At 48.9% G+C, this 23886-nt stretch overlaps 1 protein-coding gene across 4 annotated transcripts in view; it reads right to left on the reverse strand.

The window, feature by feature from the left end:
• Window positions 1–1594, reverse strand: part of BOC (BOC cell adhesion associated, oncogene regulated) — a 54051-nt gene extending 52457 nt beyond the window's left edge. For all 4 annotated transcript variants that reach the window (XM_068160609.1, XM_068160607.1, XM_068160608.1 and 1 more), the window contains exon 1: window positions 1519–1594. In XM_068160609.1, coding sequence (XP_068016710.1) covers window positions 1519–1579 — 61 coding nt within the window. In that variant the 5' untranslated portion in view covers window positions 1580–1594. The remainder of the gene's footprint in view (window positions 1–1518) is intronic.
• Between the last annotated feature and the right edge of the window lie 22292 nt (window positions 1595–23886).

Consider the following 23886-nt stretch of genomic DNA (forward strand, 5'->3'; position numbering starts at 1 on the left):
ACCTCAGATTTCTTTGAGCCCAGCCACTACCTGACTCTACCAAGGCTGGTGCTAAACCATCAGCACCACATCTCTGCACCTTTCATGGTGCAGTTAGCAGGATCCCACAGCTTGCACAGCTATATTCATACCAAGCAAGTACAGCTAAGTCTTACCAGCAGATTGGTGCCTGCTTGATGAGATGGAGCTGGCTTGCCTTGCTGTAGCCATGTAAATCAAATTGCTCCTCTCTAATGCTTCCACAAACTGGCTACTCACATCCCTACCATGACAGGAGTATATCCATGCTCCAGCAGACCCAGGTCCATATGTTGGTAACAACCTCCCTTTCTCAGCACCTGCCACTGAGCTAATGGCCTGCATGGTCACTGAGCAGAGCTGACCATGATCCCAAGACCTTCTCCCCCACTGCTGGGTGAGCAGCCAGCTCTGACAGGGTATGGAGCTGAGGTGGCAACATGCTGAACTCCTCTTGCAACATTACCAGCAGCTCAGGAACCCGAAGCAGCAAGATTTTCAAAAGCAGATAGCCACTATGCTGCCTTGGACTCTTTCTCTACAGCATTATGGAAATGTTCATGAACAAGCTGGCATGCAAACAGGAGAGCTGCTCCTCATCTGCTAGGAAGCACAGACTTTTTCCCTTCAGGCCAGTCCTAGATATCCCAAGAGCGACATCAGAATGATGATAACAGTGATGATGGACTCATCCAGAACAGCTGACATGCCTCTCTGAGAAGCCCTACACGTTCCAGATTCTGACAGTCCTCTCTCAACCTACAAGTCTTCAGGTCCAGAGGTGGCTAAGGGCTACAAGCCAGATACCCAGCTTTGCCAGATGAGGGGTTGGGAAGTCTCCATAGGGATTCAAGAGCTAATAGATGTCAAACCCTCATCCTGACAGGGTCCCACAGCTCTGCTGTAGTCTGACTATGCCACAAGGCCCCAGAAGAAGCCAATCACAGAGTACTCCTCACTGGTTTCAGACCCCATTACGGATAATGGCTGGTTAATTGGGCCATCTTGCTCTCCTTCTACCCAGACGGCTCTGGCTTCAAAGCTGCACTTCAACTGCTTGCAAGCCCAGATGTGCATGATTGCTACTTGTGAAATAGAGTCCACTTCTATACAGGCATAGGTGGTCAGGACTAATTTGGGCAGCTGTTAGAGTGGTGACAAGTGGGACCCTCCCCAAGCATGACACTGTGCTTAAAAGTGAGGGGAGAGCTGGCTGGCCTCTCAGTGCATTAGTCTCATGGACTCTCCACCACATCATTAAAGTCTCTCCAGGTGTTTCTGAAAAATCCCACCCAGCATGTTTTTGAAAACATCCCTTCATGCTGGGACTCAACCCCCCCCTTCAATCTGACACTGCTTGGGCTGTTGAAAAAAAGCAGCTTTCTTCTGGGGGGGAAAAAAAATACTGAAAATCACATTCCCATCACCATTCATGGGGCCCAAAGGAATCCCTCACTGACAGCTGCAAGCTCTGAGAAAGCGGGGCAAGCTTGTCCTTACCACCCACGGCCCAGGACTGCGCAGGCAAGCAGCACCTTCCTGCCCCACCGGGGGCTGCCATCCGGCGGAGGACTGGAGCAGCGAGAGCGCTCTGCATGCCAGCTACAGCTCGGAGCAGTTTGAGACAGAAGGCAGGAGATGAAGTAAATTATTATTCAGCATCCAGAACACTATTGGCTTCCAAATAATTGTCTGTTTGTGTGCGTGCAGGCACAAGGATCCTCGCTGCGTGGCCTGTGCCAGCGCGCTCCCAGCGCTGCGACTCTCCAGGGACAAGGCCCCTGCTTGTATTCCAGCTTGGCTTCGGAGCTCAAACACTAAGGGTTCAGATTGTGTTTTAAAAAACATTTTCTCTGGCAACTGGGCTGCTAATGGATTTGATGTTTTTGCTCTTGCCTCCTCCCTACCTTTAAAAGCTTGGCACTAAAGGGCTGCTTTGAAGATAAGGCCAAATTTGCAATTTAAGGGGAGGAACTTCATAAAGCTAGACGTGAAGGGATGGAGGGGGGAACCCAACCCAGGAGCCAATGCTGCTCGAGATGTACACCCTACAGTACTTGGGACTACAATGGCCTCTCTGTACCACCACTGGCTGGAGCCATAAATCCACTGCAGCTGCAGCACTACTACCTATGCTAGACTCCCCAAGGGTCAACACTCTGAGGGGCTTCTCTACAGCTGCACTACCAGCCCACCCCCCAAATCAAAACCAGCCCTTACACAGCCCACATCCACCCACCACGAAGGGGACAACATGCCCAAAGGCAACCACAAGAGCCTCCCACCTGGCCACCAATGCCTCAGAAGGCTCTCTGCTGAAACCAACTGTGGTCCTTATCCAAGAGGTTTTCCAAGGGCCTGCAAACCTGTGGTCTCTACCTTCAGCACCACAAGGAGGCAGGGAAGTGCCACTCAGGTTTTGCAGGTGAAGAGCTGAGGCAAAGATCAACCTGCCCCAACTTGGGGGAAAATCTGCTTTGTAGAGGAAAACCAAACCAAGGTCTCTTCACATCCCAGGCCTGTACTCTAAAATACTGGCATCCCTAGGCGAGGTGGCTGCTCTGCCTAACAGTGCCATGAAAAATTACAGTGACATTAGCAGAGAAAGCTGCATTTTAGCCAGAAATGCCAGCAAATCCTTATCTGAGGTTTATTTCTCAATTACTACCTCTGGAGGTTTATATCACCACAAGCTTTCTTAACCACACTAAGCTCAACACAGCAATTCACAGGGCTCTGCCTAACCTGTCCATTTGTTAGTAAGAAGAAAACCAAAAAGCAACCTTACTCTGGTATTCAAAAGCTGATGACACAGTTCTGTCAGGGATCTTTACACCCTTTTTTCTCTCTCCACTCCTACCATTTAAAGAACAACACAAGGGCCCAAAGAGCAGTCTTTAAGCACGTAAGCTTGCTCAGACTCGCTGACACTGCAACCAGTGAGCACATCCCTGCATTTGGCAGGGTCCCAGAACTGTGGCTCTGCATAAGAGTATGACCTGCTGGCTATTCTCATTGCCAGAGTGGCCTTTAGAGAGCCAACATGGCACTGATGCTGCAGGACTCAGGGTGAAAGCCGTACTGCCTACGCTGGGCACAGAAGTTAATGAAAAATGACCGGTTTCCAAAATACCATCTGGCTTTCCCAGACATATATAGAGACACCACAGCCCAAAACCTCTGTGAACCTGACAACAGTGGGTTTTCATAGGGGGAACACACTGTGGTGTGGTTTGGACTTTACCCAGCAAGCCTCCACCATGCTGCACAGGCATAAGGTGCAGTCGCCATCCTCAGGTCTAAGGGGAGCTCGGGGGGGGTTTCGGCCACAGGGCAGCAGCCTCCCCAGAGCAGCTGAGCAGAAAGCAAGGGTAAAGTTTGGCTCTCACTCTGTGCTGGCACCCTGCCTGTGAGGAAGGCAAAGAAGCTTGAGCACGTCCCACACGCTCCCTGAAGCACATTTCCCCCCATCGATCCCACCAGAGCCAAAATAAATTGGCACTGCCTCTTGCTCCAAAGCTCCTACAGCACACAGAGCAGGCCCGAGAGCAGAGCCCCTCTCAGGCACCCTGGCTGCACTGCGCCAGGTGCTCTGCTAACAACCCCATCAGGCACAGCTGAGCCTCCCATCTCATTTGTCCTCTTCAAGGCAACAGGAGAGGCCATTTTAATAAAAGGAGCATGGAACATCCTCAGGGCAGGGATCTGTTGCTCCCTGTTCATGTAGAAAACCCTGTACTGCCTGCAGCAGCTTTGGGACTCCTGCAACAAACATACTTCTGAGCTCTTCAGACAATTCGCTTCCACTGCATCCATGCTCCTTTTGTTTGAGCTTCCCATGGACATGGGAATCATACAGCTATGCTGCTGGAGCACAAGCTCCTGTGGAAAGCAGATTTAAGAAAAACTCTTCTGTGAAAACATGCATACAAAGCAGATTTTGAAAGCTTCCTTCCCATCCTGCAAGCATTCCTTTTAGAAAACCAGCTTCAAGCACCGTGTTCAGCCAACGAAGCACCATCAACAATGTCCTATGATTCAAGGCCAAGAGGAACTAAATGAGACACCAGGAAATGAAAAAAGATGCTTGTGATACTTTTTGTTGAAAAGTACCCAAAGTACCTTCAGAAAACTGGATGCCAGTCACTCCCTCTTTCTACCTAAGGACCATCAATTCATTTAGTCATTACTTGCTTTAAACGGTTCTTGTGGCCTGGGGACTGGAATATGTAACAACCTCTTAAGCTGAGACTGACCACAGAAGCACCAGAATACACAGCAGCAGGTTTTTCCCTCAGGATGTTTTCAGTTTAACCAGAAACAGGAAGTCTCCACAGATTTTGCAAGAAAGCTTTCTCCTTGTGGGATATCCCATCCTAACTGTACGCTTCCCACTGCAAAGTTTTAGCCCGGGACGTAATGGCTCAAAGCAAGAGATTTGCAAGCCTTGGTCTATAACCTGCCAGCCCAACAGTAATGTACCAAATCATCTTTGCACATTAAAGAAGTCCAAAGGAACTGTGCCTCACACCTCTGAGGCACCCGACATCAGGCATTAGAACAAACAACCCCTTGTTATTTACTGCCAAAGAAACTTTTGGTAACCTGAAGTTACTTTGGCCGATGACTAAACTGAGATCAACTGAGCCCAAGGTCTCCAAAAACCTCCTTGCAGGCTAGCCTGGGATAAAACAACCATTGTGGTCCTCAATGCATTCTTCCCTGTTACTGCTCCCCATCTTCCTAAGGCACACAAGGAAGGAAACTGGGAGTTAGCCTGTCTTTGCCTGGGAAAAGGGAGTGATTGTGGAGGTGTAGGAGTGCCTCTTCAGCCCTGTGGCAGTCCCAAGGAGGCTCAGCACAGCAGAGCGTCCTCTGTCATGTGTCTGAGCTCTGCTCTGAGATACAAGGGTGGGTGCCACTTGGTAGTACCTCCCCCACCACACTGCTTTTGCTGGCATGGGATTTAGAGCTGGTTTCCACTTGGGAAAGGAACAGGGCTGTGGAGGAAACTGCGCGTGACCTGTGTGAGCTTAAACATCAGCTGAAGACACAGCCTAAACACCTCAACATCCAAACCCATGCTTCCACCTGAAGTGTGTCCTTCCCACCCTACCACCCATCTTCCCACCCACAGCCTGGATAGCAGAAAGTTCTTTTTGAAGCTGTATATGTTATCAAACTGCGAGGCTGGAGTGTTCCTGGGGACATACAATTCATGAAGAAGCACAGGCAGGTGGATTTGGTGAGGTTTCAGGCCAGTGTGGTCATTGAGTAACAGTGACAACAAACTACAAATTGTCTGCCCTAAATGGATTAGCCTTTTAAACTCAGGAAAGGAAGTTTCCCTTCTACATCACTGGGGAGGATGTGGACAAAGTAAGACTGCTCACTTCATGGCCCCATCTGCAATGCCTCTTGCTCAGCAGGAGGCTCCAACTGGCTCCCAAAGGGCCAACTCTGCCAGTTCTAGTCAGGAGCAAGTAGCTGCATGAGCACCCAGAAAGTACTGCAGGGATGCCAGTTTGGTACTGAAGGTTTGGCAGGATTTGTCTGCTCTTAGTTCTGAGGACAGAATCTCTGACTCTAGGAATTTCAAGGAGTGAGGGGGATGGGGCAACGATTCACCTGTTCTTCAAGAGCAAAACTGCAAGCTGGGAGTCTAATGCTCAAAAAGGCTGGAAAGACATCTGCAAACTTCAGACAGTGGGTTTCACTCTGCAGTCTTTAAGTACCTCTTGCTCTGTCCTCCCCTGTCATGTCAGTACAAGGTATAGAAAGGCTGTATTCTCCAAACTGTAGGGATACAGGGCACCCATAAGAGTGAAGCGCAAGTTTGTACCACATACATTCACCTGCAATATTTCTCTGCACCAATCAGAGAAGAGGTTATGTGGATTCAGCTACTTGCACTGGGGTATCTCTCCAAAGACAGGTCCTGTGGGTGTGCATGGGTATGCCTTTCAAATCTATACAGCACCTTTGTGCACCCTTCAGATGAATTTGCCTCATTTTCCCTAACAGGAATTATACCAGCAGGGAGAATTGCACTGTACTTGACTTCAACCCCCACAGCAAATACCTACTGGGACCTCCTCTGCATTGTATGGGCAGGATGAGACTCTGTAACTGTATCTAGAGGGGTGAGTTAACAAAAGTACATGGAACAAAACTCCATTTATTTCTTGTCAGTATCATGCACCCAGCAGGGGAGCTCACAGCTCTCACTTTCTGTCCTATTTACTTCAGAAGATCCCAAGATGACTCCTATTAGCATGGCAAGTTATTTCACCTTTATTTCTTTAGATCACTTAAATAAGCAGAATAAATCTTGAATGCAAACCCAAGATGTGTTTTGGCCAAACTCCCTCCTCAAGCCATAAAGCTCAATGCCCAACCCATTAAATGAAAGTGCCCACACGTATGTACATGTGTGTAAATACATACACATGTGTGCAAGAACCCTCCCCTGAACTTATAAAACACAGAGGCAGTTAATTTCACAAGGAAAGAAAACTGAGATAAAAATCCCACTTGCAAGACGCCTACATTCTTCTGACATTTTCCATGGCAGCTTTCTAGCCCATGGGAAAAGAAAGTTTAATGGCAGACTACAAATGAACATATCAAACAGACACCACAGCAGTGAAGTGGAAATCAAGGAAACTGGGCACCAAGAAACCCACTCAGTTTAAGACACATCAGGAACTACAGGGGAGTGCAGGGCAGGGGGTGTGTGTCTGTTCCTCTTACCCCATTCGCACAACGCTGCGGAGAGGTCAAGAGAGCTTCTTTAAAACAAACAAGGACCAAAAGAAAACCAACACCTTTTTAACAGACCTGGATTGCCTTTTCCACAATGCCAGTGAAATAACACCTAGGGTACCAGAATTAATTGAGGAAGTACCAAAAAGCCTAAGGGATCTTTTGCCAGCCCAGTGGTATTGGTTAAAGTCTATTTTTTCCAACTTAAGTATCAGCACCTTTGGAGCACTTTAAAAACATCTCATTTGGACACATCTACACACATCGACAAATTCAGCATCCCACTTTCTCCCCAACACCATTTCCATTTAGTCACCATCCAGAGGACCTGCCAAAGTTGCAGTCCTAACAGCAAGGCGCGCACACACACACACAAATCCTACAGCAGCATCCCACCACTGAGCAGAAAATTGCTTTCCCTGACCCAAATCACTCCTCATTCTCGCACCAGAGTTAAAAACTCTATGGTCACAACATGAAGAGGGAAAACATTTCACTCGAAGATTCCCCACTCCTGCTTTTCCTTGCAGCAGCAGCCCCTTCACAGACCACAAACTAAAATTCCTTCGCATCTGCAGGAGCCGCGTCTTGCCTGCGAACTCCCATCAGCTTTTGACAAGAGCTGGAGCAACAGAGGGCGAGTCTGGGGTTTATTTTGCAGAGCTTTTCTCGCTCCCTCTCTCCACTGGGAACTGTCCCTCCTCGACTAGCCGGCAGTGAGGACCGGGCGACATCAAGGACCAAGCTTTTGGGAAAGTTTCAGGCAAGCGCCGGAGCACCACGGGGTTTGTGCATGCACTGGGCCCTCCATTAACGCCGACCGACAGAGGAGGAAGAGCTGGAGGGGAAACAGCTGAGCCCCCCACATCTCACCTGCCTGAGCAAACACAAGCCCCGCGCTGCTGGTGACCAGCGGGTCTCCACTCCTCTCTTGTCACATCTCCCGTGTCCCTAGGCAGACCCCCTTCCCCACATCCCCACGCCAACTTCCCAAACTGTGACACAAAGATCGGCCACCGCTGCCGCTAGCTGAAGCGGGGGTGAAAGCCTCGCCCCCCACCACCCACCACAGCCATTCTCCTGGCCCGGGGCTGCCGGGCCCAGGCCCCCTTCGCTTCACTCACCACGGTCTCCAGTGGAGCAGGCGGGGGAAACACAAAGATGCCCCAAACGAAGGGAAGCAACAAAGAGGCTTAACTCCAGGAGCTGGGAACTTCCAGGCCGGATCTGCGGGGAATTCAGCACACACACACACACAGAGAAAAAAAAATACAAGCGAGGGAAAGAGAGGGCAAAAGCCTGAGTCTAGGGGGGCAAGGGAAGGCAGAGGCTCCGTGTTTTGGGGGCGGTGGGGGTGGCTGTGTTTTTTCTGCGGGCTGCCGCTGGGGATGGGGGCCGTGCAGAGCTCAGGCACGGCGGGAGGAGGAGGAGGAGGAGAAGGAGGAGGAGGGAAGAGGCGCCGGGATGCGGGAAGCCAGACCCTCCATACGGGAGACGGCTTTTGGATGACTGAACTCCCAAACAATTCCCTGCTCTAGCTACTCCTGCCCCAAAGCCTCCCTTCTCTCCTCCCCTCCCCCTGAGGAGGAGGGAAGAAGAGGAGGAGCCAGAGGAGGGAGAAAACGCAAAATAAACCCCTTCCCCAAAAGCCAGGCAGCGACTGCCTCCCCCTCGTTCGTCCCTCATCTCCTCCCCTCACCCCGTCCCCCATCGCCCGCCACTACCACTACCCGGCATCATCTGGCCGCTGCCTACCCCAAAGGAGGCCGCCGGCACCCGCTGGGCCGCTCCCCGCCGTCCGCCACGCTCCCCCCGGCAGGCGGAAGCGGGAAAGTCGGGCCGAAAAGTTCGGGCTGGGCAGCTGCAGGCCGGCTCGCTGTCCGCGGCCGGGGAGCGAAGGAGCCGTGGATGCACCATGCCCAGGGGAGCAGCAGAGTTGCGGGGGGGCAGCCGCTAGGCCTCGCTGCCCCAAGCGGCCAGGCGCAGAGCCCCCCCGGGGGCACCCACACCGGGGGCTGTCCCACCTCATCTGGCTCATCCCGCGCGGGCACGCTGCCGGGGCCTCAGCGTTGTGGCACACCTCCTGGGAGACCTTTCCCTTTTTCCCGGGAGGGACCAAGCCCAGAGCTGCACAGAAACTGGTCAACCACCTGTTGACCTTCCCAGAGAAGAACACCTTTTCTGTACGTCTGTCCCTGCACCACCAGACACTTGGGAAAAGGAGGCTGCGAGCACTGCCGCGGGTCTGCCCAGCCCAGGGTCCTACCCTCTAGGCTCTGGTGGTGGCACACTGCTGGGTGGGATTTGGCACGTCCTGTCATCACTTCTGTGCCACAGTTTGCCCGCTTGGGTAGCTGAAGTCCACGCATCTGCTCAGCTGTGTCACCAGACGTAATCAGTGTTTGTGGGGGCACCTGAGGAGTTTTCCCTGCCCACAAGGTCACTCCCTCCAGGAGAGCGTTCTCATCCCCTTTGGGCTGTTGTGGGACTCAGGACAGACCATCTGCATCAAGAATCCTGAAATAAAAATGAAGGCAGGGAATGAAAAAGAGGAGAAAGAGAAGTGACTGTAAAAGGCAAAACTTTGCCTGCATCCAGGTTAAACAATATGCACCCAAATGTTTATTTCAAGTTGCAGTTTTCCCCCCAAAACATGGGGAGAATTATTTTACTACATGAAAATATTCAGTTCCTATGGGATCAAAGAGTCTTAAGTATGTGTGATTTTTAGCCAGCTGGTTTCAAGAAAGATGACTGACTGACGCTCTGAACACGTAAGAAATACAGGTTCTCAGGAGGTGATGTGGAGCAAACTGAGACAAGAAGGAAAATACCTTTCCTTCCAACTATTCTTTCTAGGAGGCTCTCATGAAAACTGTCTCAGGCACCAATTTTCAGAAAAAGCAATGACACCTCTCCCAGGGATTAAACCAAACCAGCTCCTGCTCAGTGCCTTCCCCCACTATGAAGCATGAATACATGACCCAAACCACAAATGTGCAAAGGTGCAAGGAATTCTAGCTTTCAAAGCCCCTCAATAAAGACTAGCTTGAAACAAATCTGTTGTCACTTCAAGGTTAGGGTAGGTTTTTCACAACTTTGCCATGCACAGAGCATAGATGGTAAAAGTGATCAACAGTTTCTAAACTGGAAATCCCTCAGTCAGAGAAGATGAGTGAGTTTTAAGGTTTATCCTTAATGCCATCATTAGGTTTCAGAGTTATTCCTGTTCAGACACAGTGGCCACCTGGATTTCTCACACATAAGGATGATTTGAAGCATTTGGGGCTTTTTGGATTTGGATTTGGGTTTCTTATATCCTTTTTTATGACAGGGGTATTGAAAATGTCAAAGCTGGGGATTTTTTTTCAGGGCTTCTTGGGTTCCAAGTGAGTATGTATTGACGGCTCTTCAACTTGCATTTGAATGGGCAGGCTTATCAGGTTGAACACAAACTTCCTTCCCCTGCAATGTTAACTTTGCTGTCTAATTACCTCTTAAAGAACTGTTCCCCAGATTCCAAGGTTTTCCTTACACTTGTCAGTAACACAGTCCTCAGGTGCTAAATCCATACGTAGACACCTCACTAAATGGCCTAACTTTTACAAGTGCTGAGACCTCTAGCACCTGCCCCGTCTGAGAAACAGTGGTTTCCTAATTTAGAGCAGTCATAAACTGTCCTAAATTAAAACAGGAATTGAATTAGCCCTGGCTAGTTCTAGGCGTAAAGAGGTGGGAAGAAAGAGGTTAGTGGTGGGAGCAGAGTTGGTGCTACCTTGTTCAGAGAAGAGCCCTAGGGCTTGTTTAATGCTAGGGAAAAAACCTTGCAGCCCTGCAGGTTTACATTCCTTCTCTATCCCCAGGGAGGAGGAAATGTGAGGCACAGAATGCTGCTCTTCCCACCTGTCTCAGTTATTATCTCTGGAAGAAATGCCTTGGGGATGAAACAGAATGCTGATTTGTGTGGCCATGTCCCCCCAGCAGTGCCAGATAAGCTAGTGGCACTCCTGCTTGCAAGTAGTTACCCTGTTACTATGCCAGGGATGCTGACTTTAGGCTGGCACCTGTTTATTTCAAATTACCTACCAGAACTGACTCCTGGGTGCCACTGGCCTGGCTGAAGCGCAAAGTATTGTGAACACTGAACTCCCCTCTTTCAGCCCCATTCCCTCAGGCATAAACAAGCTTTTACTGTGGGCATTGACTATGTACACACCGAGTGCCAGAGCCCCCCAATTCTCAGCTACCTGCTTGCCTGGATCAGCCCCATCCTTCTCTGATTTCAGATGAAATTCCCACTGCTGCTGCCTTCGGATGCAAAGGCTTCTCCTCGGGGCTGCAGAAGCTCCAGCTGTTTGATATTGTGCTAAGCAAGGCAGGGGGCACGAAGGGACTCTGCATGAAAGGGCGAGCTCAAAGGAAACCGGACCCTGGCATGTCGGCATGATACTCAGTGGGTAACAGGCTCAGTTAAATTTGCTCATTCAGCCAGCTAAGAGGGAGAGTTTTCTCATCCGTCCTGCTATGTTTAATTCATCCACACATGCCTCCCAATTACGGCAGGAGTCATAAACAGAAAGAGATGGTGGGGGGCAGGCAGCCAGGCTCCAGCCCCCAAACCTAAGCGCCCCAAGAAAATGTGAGCTGCACACCGCTGGAGTCTGCTGTGAGCTCATCAGCACCCCTGGCTCCAACCCCCTCTCCATTTTAGCCTATGCTCAGGCCTGTGGGTTTTTGTGGGTTTTTTTTTGTTGGTTGGTTTGGTTATTTTTTTGTTGTTTTTTGTTTGTTGTTTTTTCTTTGTTTTGGGTTTTTTGGTTGGTTTTGTTTGGGTTTTTTTGTTTGGGTTTTTTGTTTGTTTTGGGGGGTTGTTGGTTTTGTTTTGTTTGGGTTTGGGTTTTGGTTGTTTGTTAAGTTTTATGGTTTTTCTTCTCCTCCAGAAATACACAGTGCAGGAGGCATGTGTGCAGAGAGTTGCTTTGAGGTGTCCATGCCTGGTGCCTGAGTCAGGCAAAAATGCCCACAAAAATCAATATGGCATCCTTGCCTCCATGGAGGCTCCTGAGCTCACTCTCAGGTTTTTCTAGCTCTGATTCTTTGCAAAAATGGTAACTTGTAAGGAGGAATTGAGCTATAGAGCCAAAGACAAGATAGACAAAATGCTACTTCAGAGAGTGGCTTCAAAGCTGTCTGGCCATACTGGGGGAAATTTGTGGTGAGTTTGGTGAAATGAAGAATGAGGAGGTGATGACTAGCTCAGCCCTAGCAGCAGGCTAGTCTGAAAGCAGCAGCCACACTCCAGAGCGACCAGAAAGTCATCCCTTGTATGGTGGGGAGGAGAAGAGAAAGGCTCACACTAGGAAGGGGACATGAACAGAAAGCCCCTGGTTCAAAGGACTTTTGGTGTGAGTTTTACTTTGTTTACCCTCTTGTAAAGCTATTTGTTACTTTGATAATCCATAGGAAATGGGATCATTTCTCTCTCGGCATGTCAAATTAAATAAACAAATACAACTTTGTTTGGCTGGCGAGAAGCTCAGAAAGGAAAGTGTATTTGTGCAGGGATTCAGCAACTAAGCATCTCTCAGGAGCAGAAGATTAGGAAAGAAGTCAGAGAAACAAAAGGGAAGTGATTCAGTCATCAAAACTCAGCAAGCCAAATTAAAGAAGGGGGTGGGACAGGAGGACAAGAGATAGGGCCTGTCTATATTAGGAAATCTGTGCTAGTTTAAACTAAACCAACTCCATGTCAGTTTAGTTTTACTACTAGGGCCCAAGCCAGGGGCACAGACTGGGCTGTGATGAGCTCACCCTGATGTCAGGCTGAAATATGGTGCGTTCGCTGTACCAATGCAAACGCACACGAGGGGTGAGATAGATTCTGAACTGAATCTCAGTGAACCAGTGCCAGCCCTGCCTTCTCTGCCTTCCAGCTGCCTTCACACACTCACCTAGTTCTAGAGTAACTTTCCCATTCTGGAGGGGGGTTGGGAACAAGATGACTTTACTGCTACAATTCCTTTTGCAGCTACAGTAAAAACAATAGAAAAGAAACATACCCCACAAAGGTATCACTCTCCTTTTGTGCAGTGGCAGGCGTGTCGGTATGAAGTGTGTGGTGTATATGGGTACAGCTGTGCCTGTGCTCTATCCTGTGTATAGCCATTGTAAAGAGCTAGCCTTCTCTTTGTACTTGCTTCATTGATAGGAAATATTGGGACAGGCTTCCAGGTCTATGAGATGACTCAGTTCAGGTCCATTTGTTTCCTTGTCTTAAAATGTTCAGAGATTGGTAGTCAGAGAGATCCTCTTGTGCTTGGGGAGTTTTACAACGTCACTGGACGTTGTGGGCAGAGGACAGGGTCTTTAAGAGAAGGTTTTCTTAATTGGAAATTATCAAATGCAGTGGATAAAGTTTTTGGCTTGAGTTCAAACAAATGTCCTAAATAAATAACCCTTTTCCTTCCCCAGAGCATAGCAACAACTCTTTTACAGTTTAAAGCTCCTCATGCAGTGAAAGCCAATGCAACCACATCTGTGCTCATGATCACACACTTCACTGCCAGTGCTGGGTGTGAGGAGTTGTGAGACTGGATACAAGAGCAACACGAACCTGCCATGTGCAGAAAGAGGTAGTGCGTGCCCCTCTGCCTTAGGGTTCATCACCACAATCTCTCTGAGAGTAATGATACTAAATGCTCCTCTGATGGCCAGGATGTAGAAGCAAGACCATGCATGCCATCTGTTTCAGTGTCAACACTGCTATGTGCTATGAAATAGGTGTTTTGTTTTACCTCGGAGAAGGTGACGTTTCAGCAGCAGGCAAGTTTATTCAGGTCCTTGAATGGGAAATTACTTGGAAACTGTAGGATGCCTGTGCAGTGGATGGACAAGGTGGGATGATAGAAAAAAGTTCACTCTTTCAAGAGGAGAAGAGAACTTAGGAAAATCATGGCAACTCATGGAAAATCAGGAGGATGTTCTGGTGTGTGCACACCTACAGCTGGGAATCATGCAGGGAGTGTGAGGTGTTTGTGCAGTATGGGGTTAGGTGGCTCTTCCTGATGCTTTTCCTCTGCTATCCATTTTTAGGCTTTGTTGTTGTTGTTGATGGGAAAAAGCAGTTCTTCCCATCTTAGATGAAACTGCTCTGCTCTCTGCAGAGAACCTGGTGCATGGAAACCTGGTGCCAGAGTAGTTACTGGTAGTCTTATGCCCATCAGTATAGACTTCACTGGGTTTAGGATTTCACACTTTTTTCTGATTCTCTTAATCTGAAGTAAATTATTGAGGGTTTACAGACATTAACAGTCAAGATAGAGAGACACCTTAAAGGTATTCCAAGTTAATGCTGAATGCCTAAAAGATCCCTTTAGCTGGGGCACAGTCCATGGGTAATTACACCTATGTGAAATAGCTACCTGTCATGTCTGTCAACAAGGGAGCTTACACTTTAAGGCATGCAGATCTCCCTTTACATCACATTCTGCCTTTGTTGTAGTCCATTTATTCACCTATTATCTACCTCTAATCTCTCCTCCTTCACCACTTTCCCACACACCTGTTGCCTTTCCTTCTGTATTTTTCATTGGCTTTCTCTTCCCTGAAACAGCCCTCAAGCAAGTCCTTCACTTTAGCAAGTGAAAAGGTTGGGGATCCCCAGTCCCCCAAACCCCCTGCTAGCCCTGCATCTGTCCCCGTGCCCCCCCAGCCTGCCCATTGCCCACATCCTGAGCATGAAAGCCGGCCGGATTAATCCGGCACAGAGCACATTGTGTGTGAGTCATGACAGGCTCACTAAGGCGTGCAGTGCTGATAAAAGGCAGCTCTGATGGGCTCTGTCAGGGATCCTGGAGAAACAGCGTGGAAAAAATCTGCTAACCCACATCCCAGCCTGGCAGCCAGGGCCTGGAGACATCCAGGCACCGAGGGGAGTGCGGGGAAGCCCCCGTGCTGCTCGCAGGTCCTGCTCTGGGCTCAGCCCCCAGGGAAGCCCCTGGGCCTGGGCACAAGTTGGCAGGGATCAGGCCAGAGGTCACAAGGCCAAAAGTGGGCTGGTGCATGAGGATGCATCCTTAGGATAACCACACTTTAGCCAGAGAGGCCGGTTGGCCAGAGGACATTCCTAACCTCGCAGGCAATGCCAGAGCTGTGCCTCCCCTACAAACCTACCTTCCCCAGCTCTGCTGCAGTGACTAGCCCGACTGGGGGAGCCTGCGGGAGGCACCAAGACAGGACTGATCCTTCCTGTGCTCTTGTATAGCTTGCACATACCTCAAAGCATTACTATTTTACCAACTTGCCATTTCCTTTTTTGTTCACCAGTCCTAGTATGACCTTTTTATAACATTCCCAGGAATATCACCAACTCTTGGGTGTAAAGCCTTGCAGACACTGACTGCTGAATGGCTTTAAACCCCTCTCTTTTAGGTCAGGCTGGCTATGCATCTTCAAATATCCTTTTAATACTCTCTACTCTTACATGGTGTCTCCACTGAATGCTGTCTGTCATTCTACTGCAATCTGGAGAGAGTGTAAAAGGCAAAAAGAGAAAGAGCTGCTCTTACAGCTCTGTGCAGATATGCCCTGTTTTGTCTTCTCATTAGGCTGTGTACATGTGCACTTCCATTGCATTTTAAAGAGCAGGATAGCACAGCACATACCAGCCATTTCTTTGCAACTTTAGGAACCGGGTCTCCTTTTAGAAAGAAAGAATCACAGCTGATAGCACGGCCATGGTGCTCAGGAATTTACAGCCTCTGAGAACAAGGGGTTAGATGAACTTCAAAAGGTTATACAGCTAAGGGGTTTCCAATCCTTTTTCTGTTTGTTTTAATGCAAATAACAAACAAACTAACCTTGCAGGGAAGAAAGAAGAAATCCAGAGATACTTTTTGTGGTATGGTCACACAGCAGACTGTGGTTATAGCCAAATGAAAATCAGGCTAAGCTTTGAAATGCTGCATGCTACATTTCTGCCAGCTGCTTGTATTTGTCACCATTTCATTTGACTGCACATGTTAGTATTGCATGATGCATGAGTGTATGGGTGGGGATTTGGAGAAAGGTGCTGTAAGCTACTTATGGACCTCCTTCTGAACAGTTATGACTCCTAAGTGCTCAAAATACTCATAGAATCATAAAAGTTGGGAAAGACCTCTGAGATAAGCAAGTCCAGCCTTCTACCCAACACCTCCATGACCCCAAGACCATGTCCCAAAATGCCATATCTGCTCATGATCTAGTCTGCCTGCTGCTTGCCAGACCATGCTAAACCCCAAACCCATTTAATGTCTTTTCCTGACTGATGTAAGTCATATCTAGAAGCCTGTCGTGGAAGGCAGAACATCTTGGGGAAAGGATGTCAGCTGCAATACTTTCTCTACATTACTTTCCATTCTTCTGATTCTAACATCTTTGGACCACTTCTGCTTAGCATTTACAGGCCTTTGATTCTCTCTGTTGGTCAGACAGATATGCTGGGTCTGGGACCAGTTCTCTAGCGGTTAGTCAGGCGTAAATGCCCCTGAATTCACACCAGCTAGATGCAATGTAACATGAGAAGTCTGTGAAACCCTTTATTCTTTCAGCCTCCCCTCGTAAATCAGCTCCTGCTGCAGCACCTGAAGTCATTTTCTCAAGACCAAAGCATGCATGGAGAAGTTTTTGTCAAAAGCCAAGGCGATCAAATGGTCTCAGAAGGTTTGCTGTTCCCTACAGCTCGGCCTGGGTCGCTGAGTGTAAGGACCATGCACAGCACATCCTGGTGCCAGGCACACTCACTCAAGGAGGATGTTAAACCATCAGAGAAACTGCAGTTCTATCTGCTCCTTGCAGTGTCTAAGCAATATGACCCCAGTTGAGGGATTGAAGCATAATGATATTGCTGTTTCATGACAGCAGAATACAAAGCCAGTTTATTTGCCCAGGAGGTTTCAAGTTATACTAGCCTTCTTGTAGTGGAACTTGCCTGGGAGACTGAACTGCTAAGCAGCTTTCTTTTGGTGGCCCTATCTGCAGTGTCTCTTACATGACCTGGAACAAGACTGGAATCCCCTTGCACCACAGTGATTTGTGCAGGTCCCCCCTGTGTCTTCTGGTGGCAGAGACAAAGCTGGGAGATCCCTGACAGCTCTTACAGTGTCTGTATGAGGAATGAGCTAAATATTGGTTCCAGTTTCATCCTGTGGCTCTAAGCACATGATACTGAGCAGTACCAAGATTACCCAGTGCAGCTGTGCTATGGTGCATACCACATTGTCCTTCACCCACCTCTACCTCAGCATGTCCTTGTCCACTCTCCACTCCCACTAAGGCACGGTGCTCTCACTGCCACAGGATCAAGAGGAGGGACTGGAGGTAGGTCTCTTCTTGTGCTGTTAGAGCTATGCTACAGGGTCATTCTACACCCCAAAAATGTAAGACATTGGGTGGTAGACCTAGGGGTACCTACACACCAGGAATAGAGCAAATGGCTCTAAGCATCACCTTACCCTGCTGTTCCTTGGGGGTGTGTTTTTTGTGGGGTACTTCACATTTTCTAATCTAACACCTAATTCTTCCTCCTAGATTTTTACCAGCCAAAAGCCAAGCCCCAGACCCCTGCCTCCTGCCAGAAGCCTCCTAATTGCTCCTTAGAGGACAACCTTCCTGTGGGCAAGTGGCTGGGCTCCCAGTAGGGGAAGCACAACATCAGTATAAAACACAACACAGCTTGGCCAGTTTAGTTCCTCGCTACCGGCATTACAATCATTGCAAAAATAAATACATCTCTACCCAAGAGATATTTGTGTCAAAGATGTTTTCTTTAATGAGCTATTTGGGGAAAACCAGAAGCTACCTTGCTTTCTGAAAGGCTAGCCTGGCTGGTGTCCTCTGACCTGACAGAGCTGTGATTTTCTAAGGCCCCTGAAGGAGCTGAATTTCCCTGCTGCGGCTCAGTGGGATTTGGGGGTGGGGTGTGTGTTTCTTCCCTCCCTCCCTCCCTCCCTTGAATATTCAAACAAGTACTCCTCAGACATCTTTCTTCTGCTTGTCACTTTGCCCTGTTTGTTTATTTTTTGCACTTCTCACAGCCCAGACAAGGCAAACAGGCAAGTCTATTGTTGGTGTGCATCTCTCTCACTGCAAGATTTGTTTATGTCTTAGCACAGTGATGCAATATTTGGGTTGAACGCTTCAAGGGGAAATGTTTATAGAACTAAAAAAAATATTTCCATTTGATTTGTTTATAGCAAGGGTTTTGTTTTTTTCTCTTGTGGTCTTGGGTTTTGAAAAGGGCCTTTGCATGTTTTCTTTTCCGCCTCCCCCACTACCCCTCTGCACATTTGAAGTTTGGAGCCAAGTTTGGTCATGATAATGCCATGACTGACACTTCAGGCATTTCTACCATGCTAAGCACTGCAGCACTGGAGTAGCTTCATCCTGACCTCCTAGGTCTTCTCTCAATGGTGCCACACTTCCCATGTGCTGAGGTTCCCAAAGCCCCCTGGCAGGCTGAGGGGTTTCTAGCTTCGGAGTCCCACAACTCCTCCTTGTTCCTAAATTGCCTCTGACCTGGGCCAGCCCTCAGGCAGGGCAGGCTGCACTAGGGGGGTGGGGAGAGTTGGAAGAGTTAAATAGGAACATTGCTTAGAAGGAAAAACAAAAGAGTAATAGGAAAGGCATCTTTGTGTGACTGAGGGCTTAACCAAAACCAGGCCCTCTCTCTCCATCCCAGCCAGGAAAACAAGGGAGTATGTGCAGGCAGTCACCGGCAGTGCATGTGTGGGTGTTCTCTGCCTCCAAGCATATAGGTAAGGCACAGCCACTCACAACCAGAGAGAGGGCAAACCTTGACTCCTGCAGCTCCTGGGGCATGTGGCCTCCCTTGTCCCCTGTTCCTGCACAGCAGCACCTGGCATTATACACCTGGCATTATACACCTTGCACCCTTCATTATACACCCACTCCTCCTGTTCTGCCCCTCTCCCATCTGCTTGATGTTTCTCACCCTGAAGAGGCTGTTTTACACTACTCTTCTCCAGGCATTGGGTGTCTGACTCTTTGGAAACACTGGAGTACTGCAGGGCCAGCTCCTTGTCACATTTGTCATCACAAGAGTGATGAAAGGATAAATGTCACTGTTTCTGCCATCACAGAAAGTGCTGTGGAGAGCACTCCCTGGCTGTGGAGAATTTACAGTGTCTCCTGTCACAGCTTGCTAGTGAGAGGCATGGACAGGGCAGGAAGAGGTGCAAGCTTTCTCTCCTGCCTTGCATTTCTGCTGCCTTTTACCCAAACCAGACAGAACAGTCAGACAGTCCCTCCAGCCACTTCACTGTCTTGCTAAGTTATCCCAACATCATCAATTGCCAGCCTTGTTTCTCTTGGCAGGATAAACCATCACCACCTTTAGTTTGCTATACATGTGCCTACCTGGGGCAAAACAGCAGAGAACACTGAATATAACAACATGCCCCAGACTTTTTAAACCAACAAATACTATCAGCCCTCAATGTTTCTCCCAGGAAACTTCACACCTATGTCACCACAGTTCCAGGGCTGGAAATCTTCAGAAGGGGACTGGCCCCTGAGCCCAGGTGCAAGTCACTTTCCATGAGCTCATTAACCAGCAGGGCCTCACAGACCATAATCTGGCAACAGCTGGTGAAGGAAAAACTACTCTTAGAAATGTTTCCAGCTTCTGCCTGTGCAGCAATAACATGAGATCACTGGCTCAGAGGAAGCCTTGGCTTTCCCAGCCCCTGGCCATCAGCAGGTGGCCCTGAGAAGTGGAATAGACTGTGTGTGCTTTGGTGAAGGGTACCTCATGCCTGGGTACTGGAATCATACCTAAATGAATACATAAAAGTTTGCCCCCCTTGCTTTGCAAGCTAGTGGGCTAGTGCTGCAAGAGAAGACTGTCATCAGTGTTTGTTTTTTCCCCTGAAGGCTCCTAACTTCAACACATCCATGGCATGCTAGCCACCTGCTGCCACCAGCTCCCAATAGCCCTCAGGGTCTCTCTTCCCAGCAAACTGCCCCATCACCGTGGAGGGGTGCAGGATAGGTATGGCTTCCTCACTTCCAGCCTGCCTTCTCCCCAAGGCTGAGATCAGACAGAAAGCAAAGCCAGAGGGAATCAACAGGCTGGCTCTGGCCCCTTTCATAAGGTGGGGAATGGAGGGCAAATGAAAAGAAAACACACAGCCTATTTTTTTCTGCAGAGACAACAGACAAGTGTATGAGTTGGCAGCCCTTGTTCTGGGGCACAAGAATGCTTTCACACTTACTCTGACAGTCACCTCACTGGAGAGAGACTGTTTGTGGTGATAGGACAAGGAACTATGGTTTTAAACTAGAGCAGGGTAGAGTTAGATTAGACATCAGGACAAAGTTCTAGAGGGTGGTGAGACTCTGGAACAGGTTACCCAGAGAAGTTGTGGACTTCTCATCCCTAGAAGTGTTTCAGACCAGGCTGGATGAGGCTTTGAGCAGCCTGGTCTAGTGGGAGTTTGGAAGTAGGTGATCTTTAAAGTCCCTTCCAACTCAAGCCATTTTGACTCTGCTCTGTCTCTTTCACAAGCTGTGGCTAACTGCACACCTTCATGCCATCTCAGTACCTTGCTGGGCATGATAACCACACCCTCCCAGCAAGGAAGGTCTATGGAACACACCAGTACAGTAACTGTGTTCCCCACAGATGGCTATTGCTCATCTGTTTGTGTGCTGCTCTCAGACGCTAGATGGTGGCTCCTAAGAGTGATAGAAATAGCTTATTTATTCTGTTTGGCATCTATATCCATTCCCTCTTATTTCTCTCTTCTCCTCCCAACCCATAACCCCCCTCCCCCAAAAGCCAAGCTAATGCCTTCCAGATGAGGTGCTAGAAGCTGCTAATTGCACCCGGATCTGTCCTGATTTGTGCTTCAGTCAGCAAGGCACCTCACTAATGGATCTGAGACTTGGCAATGGGCCTGGGACCAGTGTCAAAGGAAATGAATGGGTAGGAAGGAGAGAGCAGAGCGTTAGAGGGAGACCAGAGAGACCCAGAAAGGTAAATGATCCCTCCTCCTCACAGCAAGAGGCCGAATCCTGATAAGGGCTTGTAGTTGTCCCCAAAGCTGAGGGGATCATGTGTGGGATGGCAGCAACAGAGGCACAATGTTGCCTCCTCCCTAGGCCACGGTCTGCTCCCTGCTCCTGAGAGGACACTCGTGCTCACGTTGGGGCAGTAAGACAGAGCTACAGCTTTCCTGGGCTTTGCCAGCTCCTGCACTGGCCAGGGCTGGAGATTTCCTGGCATGGAGATGGAAGCCAGGGCCTGAGCTGCTGCTCTCTGTTGATTCAGGGCATCTGTCACACTTCCCTGGTGGCTTCCAGGAGAAAAGGAGCCAGCTGGGGTGACTGGATGTGAATTGGAGGTGGAGATGAGAGAAAATAAGAGGGAAAGGGGACGGGGAGATGAAAGCAAGGTAAAATAAGAGGCAACTTGGAGAGGAAAGAGAGAATAGGAGGTACTGCAAAGAGAAAAGCAAGAGGCACAAGGGGGAAAGCAAGGAGAAGTGAAGGCAGGAGTATAAGATGGGATAGAGTACATTGATCCATCTCCTGTGCAGCCTACAACAGCCTTAGTGCTGCCTGGGGAGGCTGTGCTAGCAGCCAGGCAGGGCTGCAGCTTCCCCTCATCCCCACACTCCAGGACCCCCAAGCATACTGTACATGCTGCCCTGCCCAGAAGCCTGTGAACCCTGCTGCAGAGCCTCAGGGATGAGGAGCTTCCTAAAATTGTGCAAATATGTAGGGGCTGCTCTTCAGTGGCTTCCCAGGAGCTGCCTGAGGTGCAAGTCTGCTCCTAGGTGCATCGACAACACCGACACAAAAAGATGTGAGCAAAGTGCCTGAGCAGCCAGGAATCCAGTTGGGCCTCTCCTGCAGAGCCATGGTGACACTCCACATTAAGTTCCTGGTGATCACAAAAGGAAATGCTCTGGCTGATAACACTAGGGTGTTTCTCATAGTAACTTTTCAAAATGATCTGCCAGCCCAGCTTAGTCTGGACTGAGAATCTGAAGACCTCCAGTGCTGCATCACCCAGCTTCAGGTGGAGGTTAGCTTGAGGGTGGCATGAAGTAACCTCCTTTTTGTCTGCTGGAGGGCCCTAAGAGACCACACAATGGTCAAGAGATATCTCTCCAGCCTTAAATCTAGTGTGTTCCCCAAAGCATTTACAAAAGGGAGTTTATTACACTTGTTTCACTGGTGGAGAACACAAGTGGCAGGGAAGCAAAGTGACATTGCCTGGGGTTACACAAAGAATTGAGGCCCTATCTGCAAGAGCAGTTGTGGTTGTCAGTTTGAGGGCACAGTGCAGGTATACCATGAAGAACCAGCAGAGCTGTGAAGTCATCAGAGAGGCATGTGATGTTGAAGGACAGAACTGGACTAGATAACTGAAAACAAGAGAAGGTGTTCAAACTCACCACCAGTGATCTGGATAGATGGGCACTTGGCCTCAACAAGTCCTCCTCACTTGTGAAAAAGAAAAGCAGACAGGGAACACTGTGGAGGAAGGAAGTGATCAACCAACCTTCAGCTGCCAGGAGAGCCCTGGAGGTGTGGTGTGGCATGTAGCAATCAACATGATAATCCTGGGAAAGATGCTGCAGGTGGAGAAGTGCCAGGTTGAAGGCAGAAACAGGAAAACCAGAAAGAACCAATTGGAATGGGAACCTAGTTGGTTGGAACCAGTAAGGCACTGTGCTAAACTCCCTTTGGCTGCAAGTTCCATTTTCATCAGCTTTACAGTTCTTGGCAGAGACTGGGGGGAGTTTCCACTAGACTGTGATTCATTTACTGAAATCTGATCATGGCCAGCAGGGGAGAGAAGTAGACAGACAGACTGACAGAGAGACAGTGTACTTTGAGTAGAGGCAAGGCTGTCAGGCCTCTGCAGAAGGGACAGAAAGGGACCTGTTCTGTCTGATAGGGATCTTGGTAGGCAGTCTGCTGGTGGAAGAGGTAAGGAAGTAGAAAAGCAAACTAATTACAGACATTGTGTGTGCTTGTATGTGCCTACAGACTGATTAGCTCATGTCTCCAAAGCTCTTGGAGAAGGAAACCAGTTAATTACTCTTATTAATTTTCCCCTTTTGCAGTCCTGGTGTGTTTTTGGAGACCATTTTAAACACAATTCACCACCCAGGGGTTGGCTGCTCCAAAGCCCAGTGGAATTCACTGTGTGTCTTTTCCTCCCCTTACACAAATGACAAGAAAATCCCAATGAGACTGATTCCTCCTACCTGAAAGGAGGTCAAACCAAAGAATAAACACAAAACAAAACAAAAAGAGAGAGGAATAATAAAATCATTAATGTTGGAAAATACCTCTAAGATCATCAAGTCCAACCTTCTACCAACACCTCTGAGACCACTAGACCATGTGCCAAGTGCCATATCTACTCATTTTTGAACACCTCCAGGGATGGTGACTCCAGCGTTGGCATGCCCAAATCATATGACACTTGCCTGCTTCTGTGCCTCTCAGGAGCCAAAGGCAAGGTAGATAACTGCATCTGCACTCACTGGGACCATGGGATACTGGCAGATGGGTACTTGGATGCACAGGAAACAAAAGCATAATTGCTATGCAGCTTGTTTTAGCACAGGTAAGACCCAGCTGTAGCTTCTTACCAATCTTGTTGCTGTGGGTACCCATCAGAGGCCCCAGAGAGAAGCCCTGGTGAATGCCCTGAGGCCATTTCTGGCAATAGCAGCACTGCAGGCTTCTGCAGTGCAATAGGACAACTCATTTTCTGAGGTAAACCACAGACAAAACTGGCTTTAAACTTCATCTGCCACCTACTTCCTACTTCCCTTGTTCCCAGATGGAAGACATGGCCTCAGGGTGAGCCTCAGCAAGTTCTATCACCCTCAGCTGATGACACCTAGCTGTGTGGTGCGGGGGACTCTCTTGAGGGCAGGGATGCCATCCAGAAGGATCTTGACAGGCTTGAGAAGTGGTCCAGTGCCAACTGCATGAGGTTCAACAAGTATCATAGTATCATAGTATCATTCAGGGTTGGAAGGGACCACAAGGATCATCTAGTTCCAACCCCCCTGC

The sequence above is a fragment of the Melanerpes formicivorus genome, unplaced genomic scaffold (assembly GCF_026170545.1).
Source record: "Melanerpes formicivorus ecotype bairdi unplaced genomic scaffold, bMelFor1.0.p_v2 SCAF_51, whole genome shotgun sequence".
In the NCBI taxonomy this organism is placed as follows: Eukaryota; Metazoa; Chordata; class Aves; order Piciformes; family Picidae; genus Melanerpes; species Melanerpes formicivorus.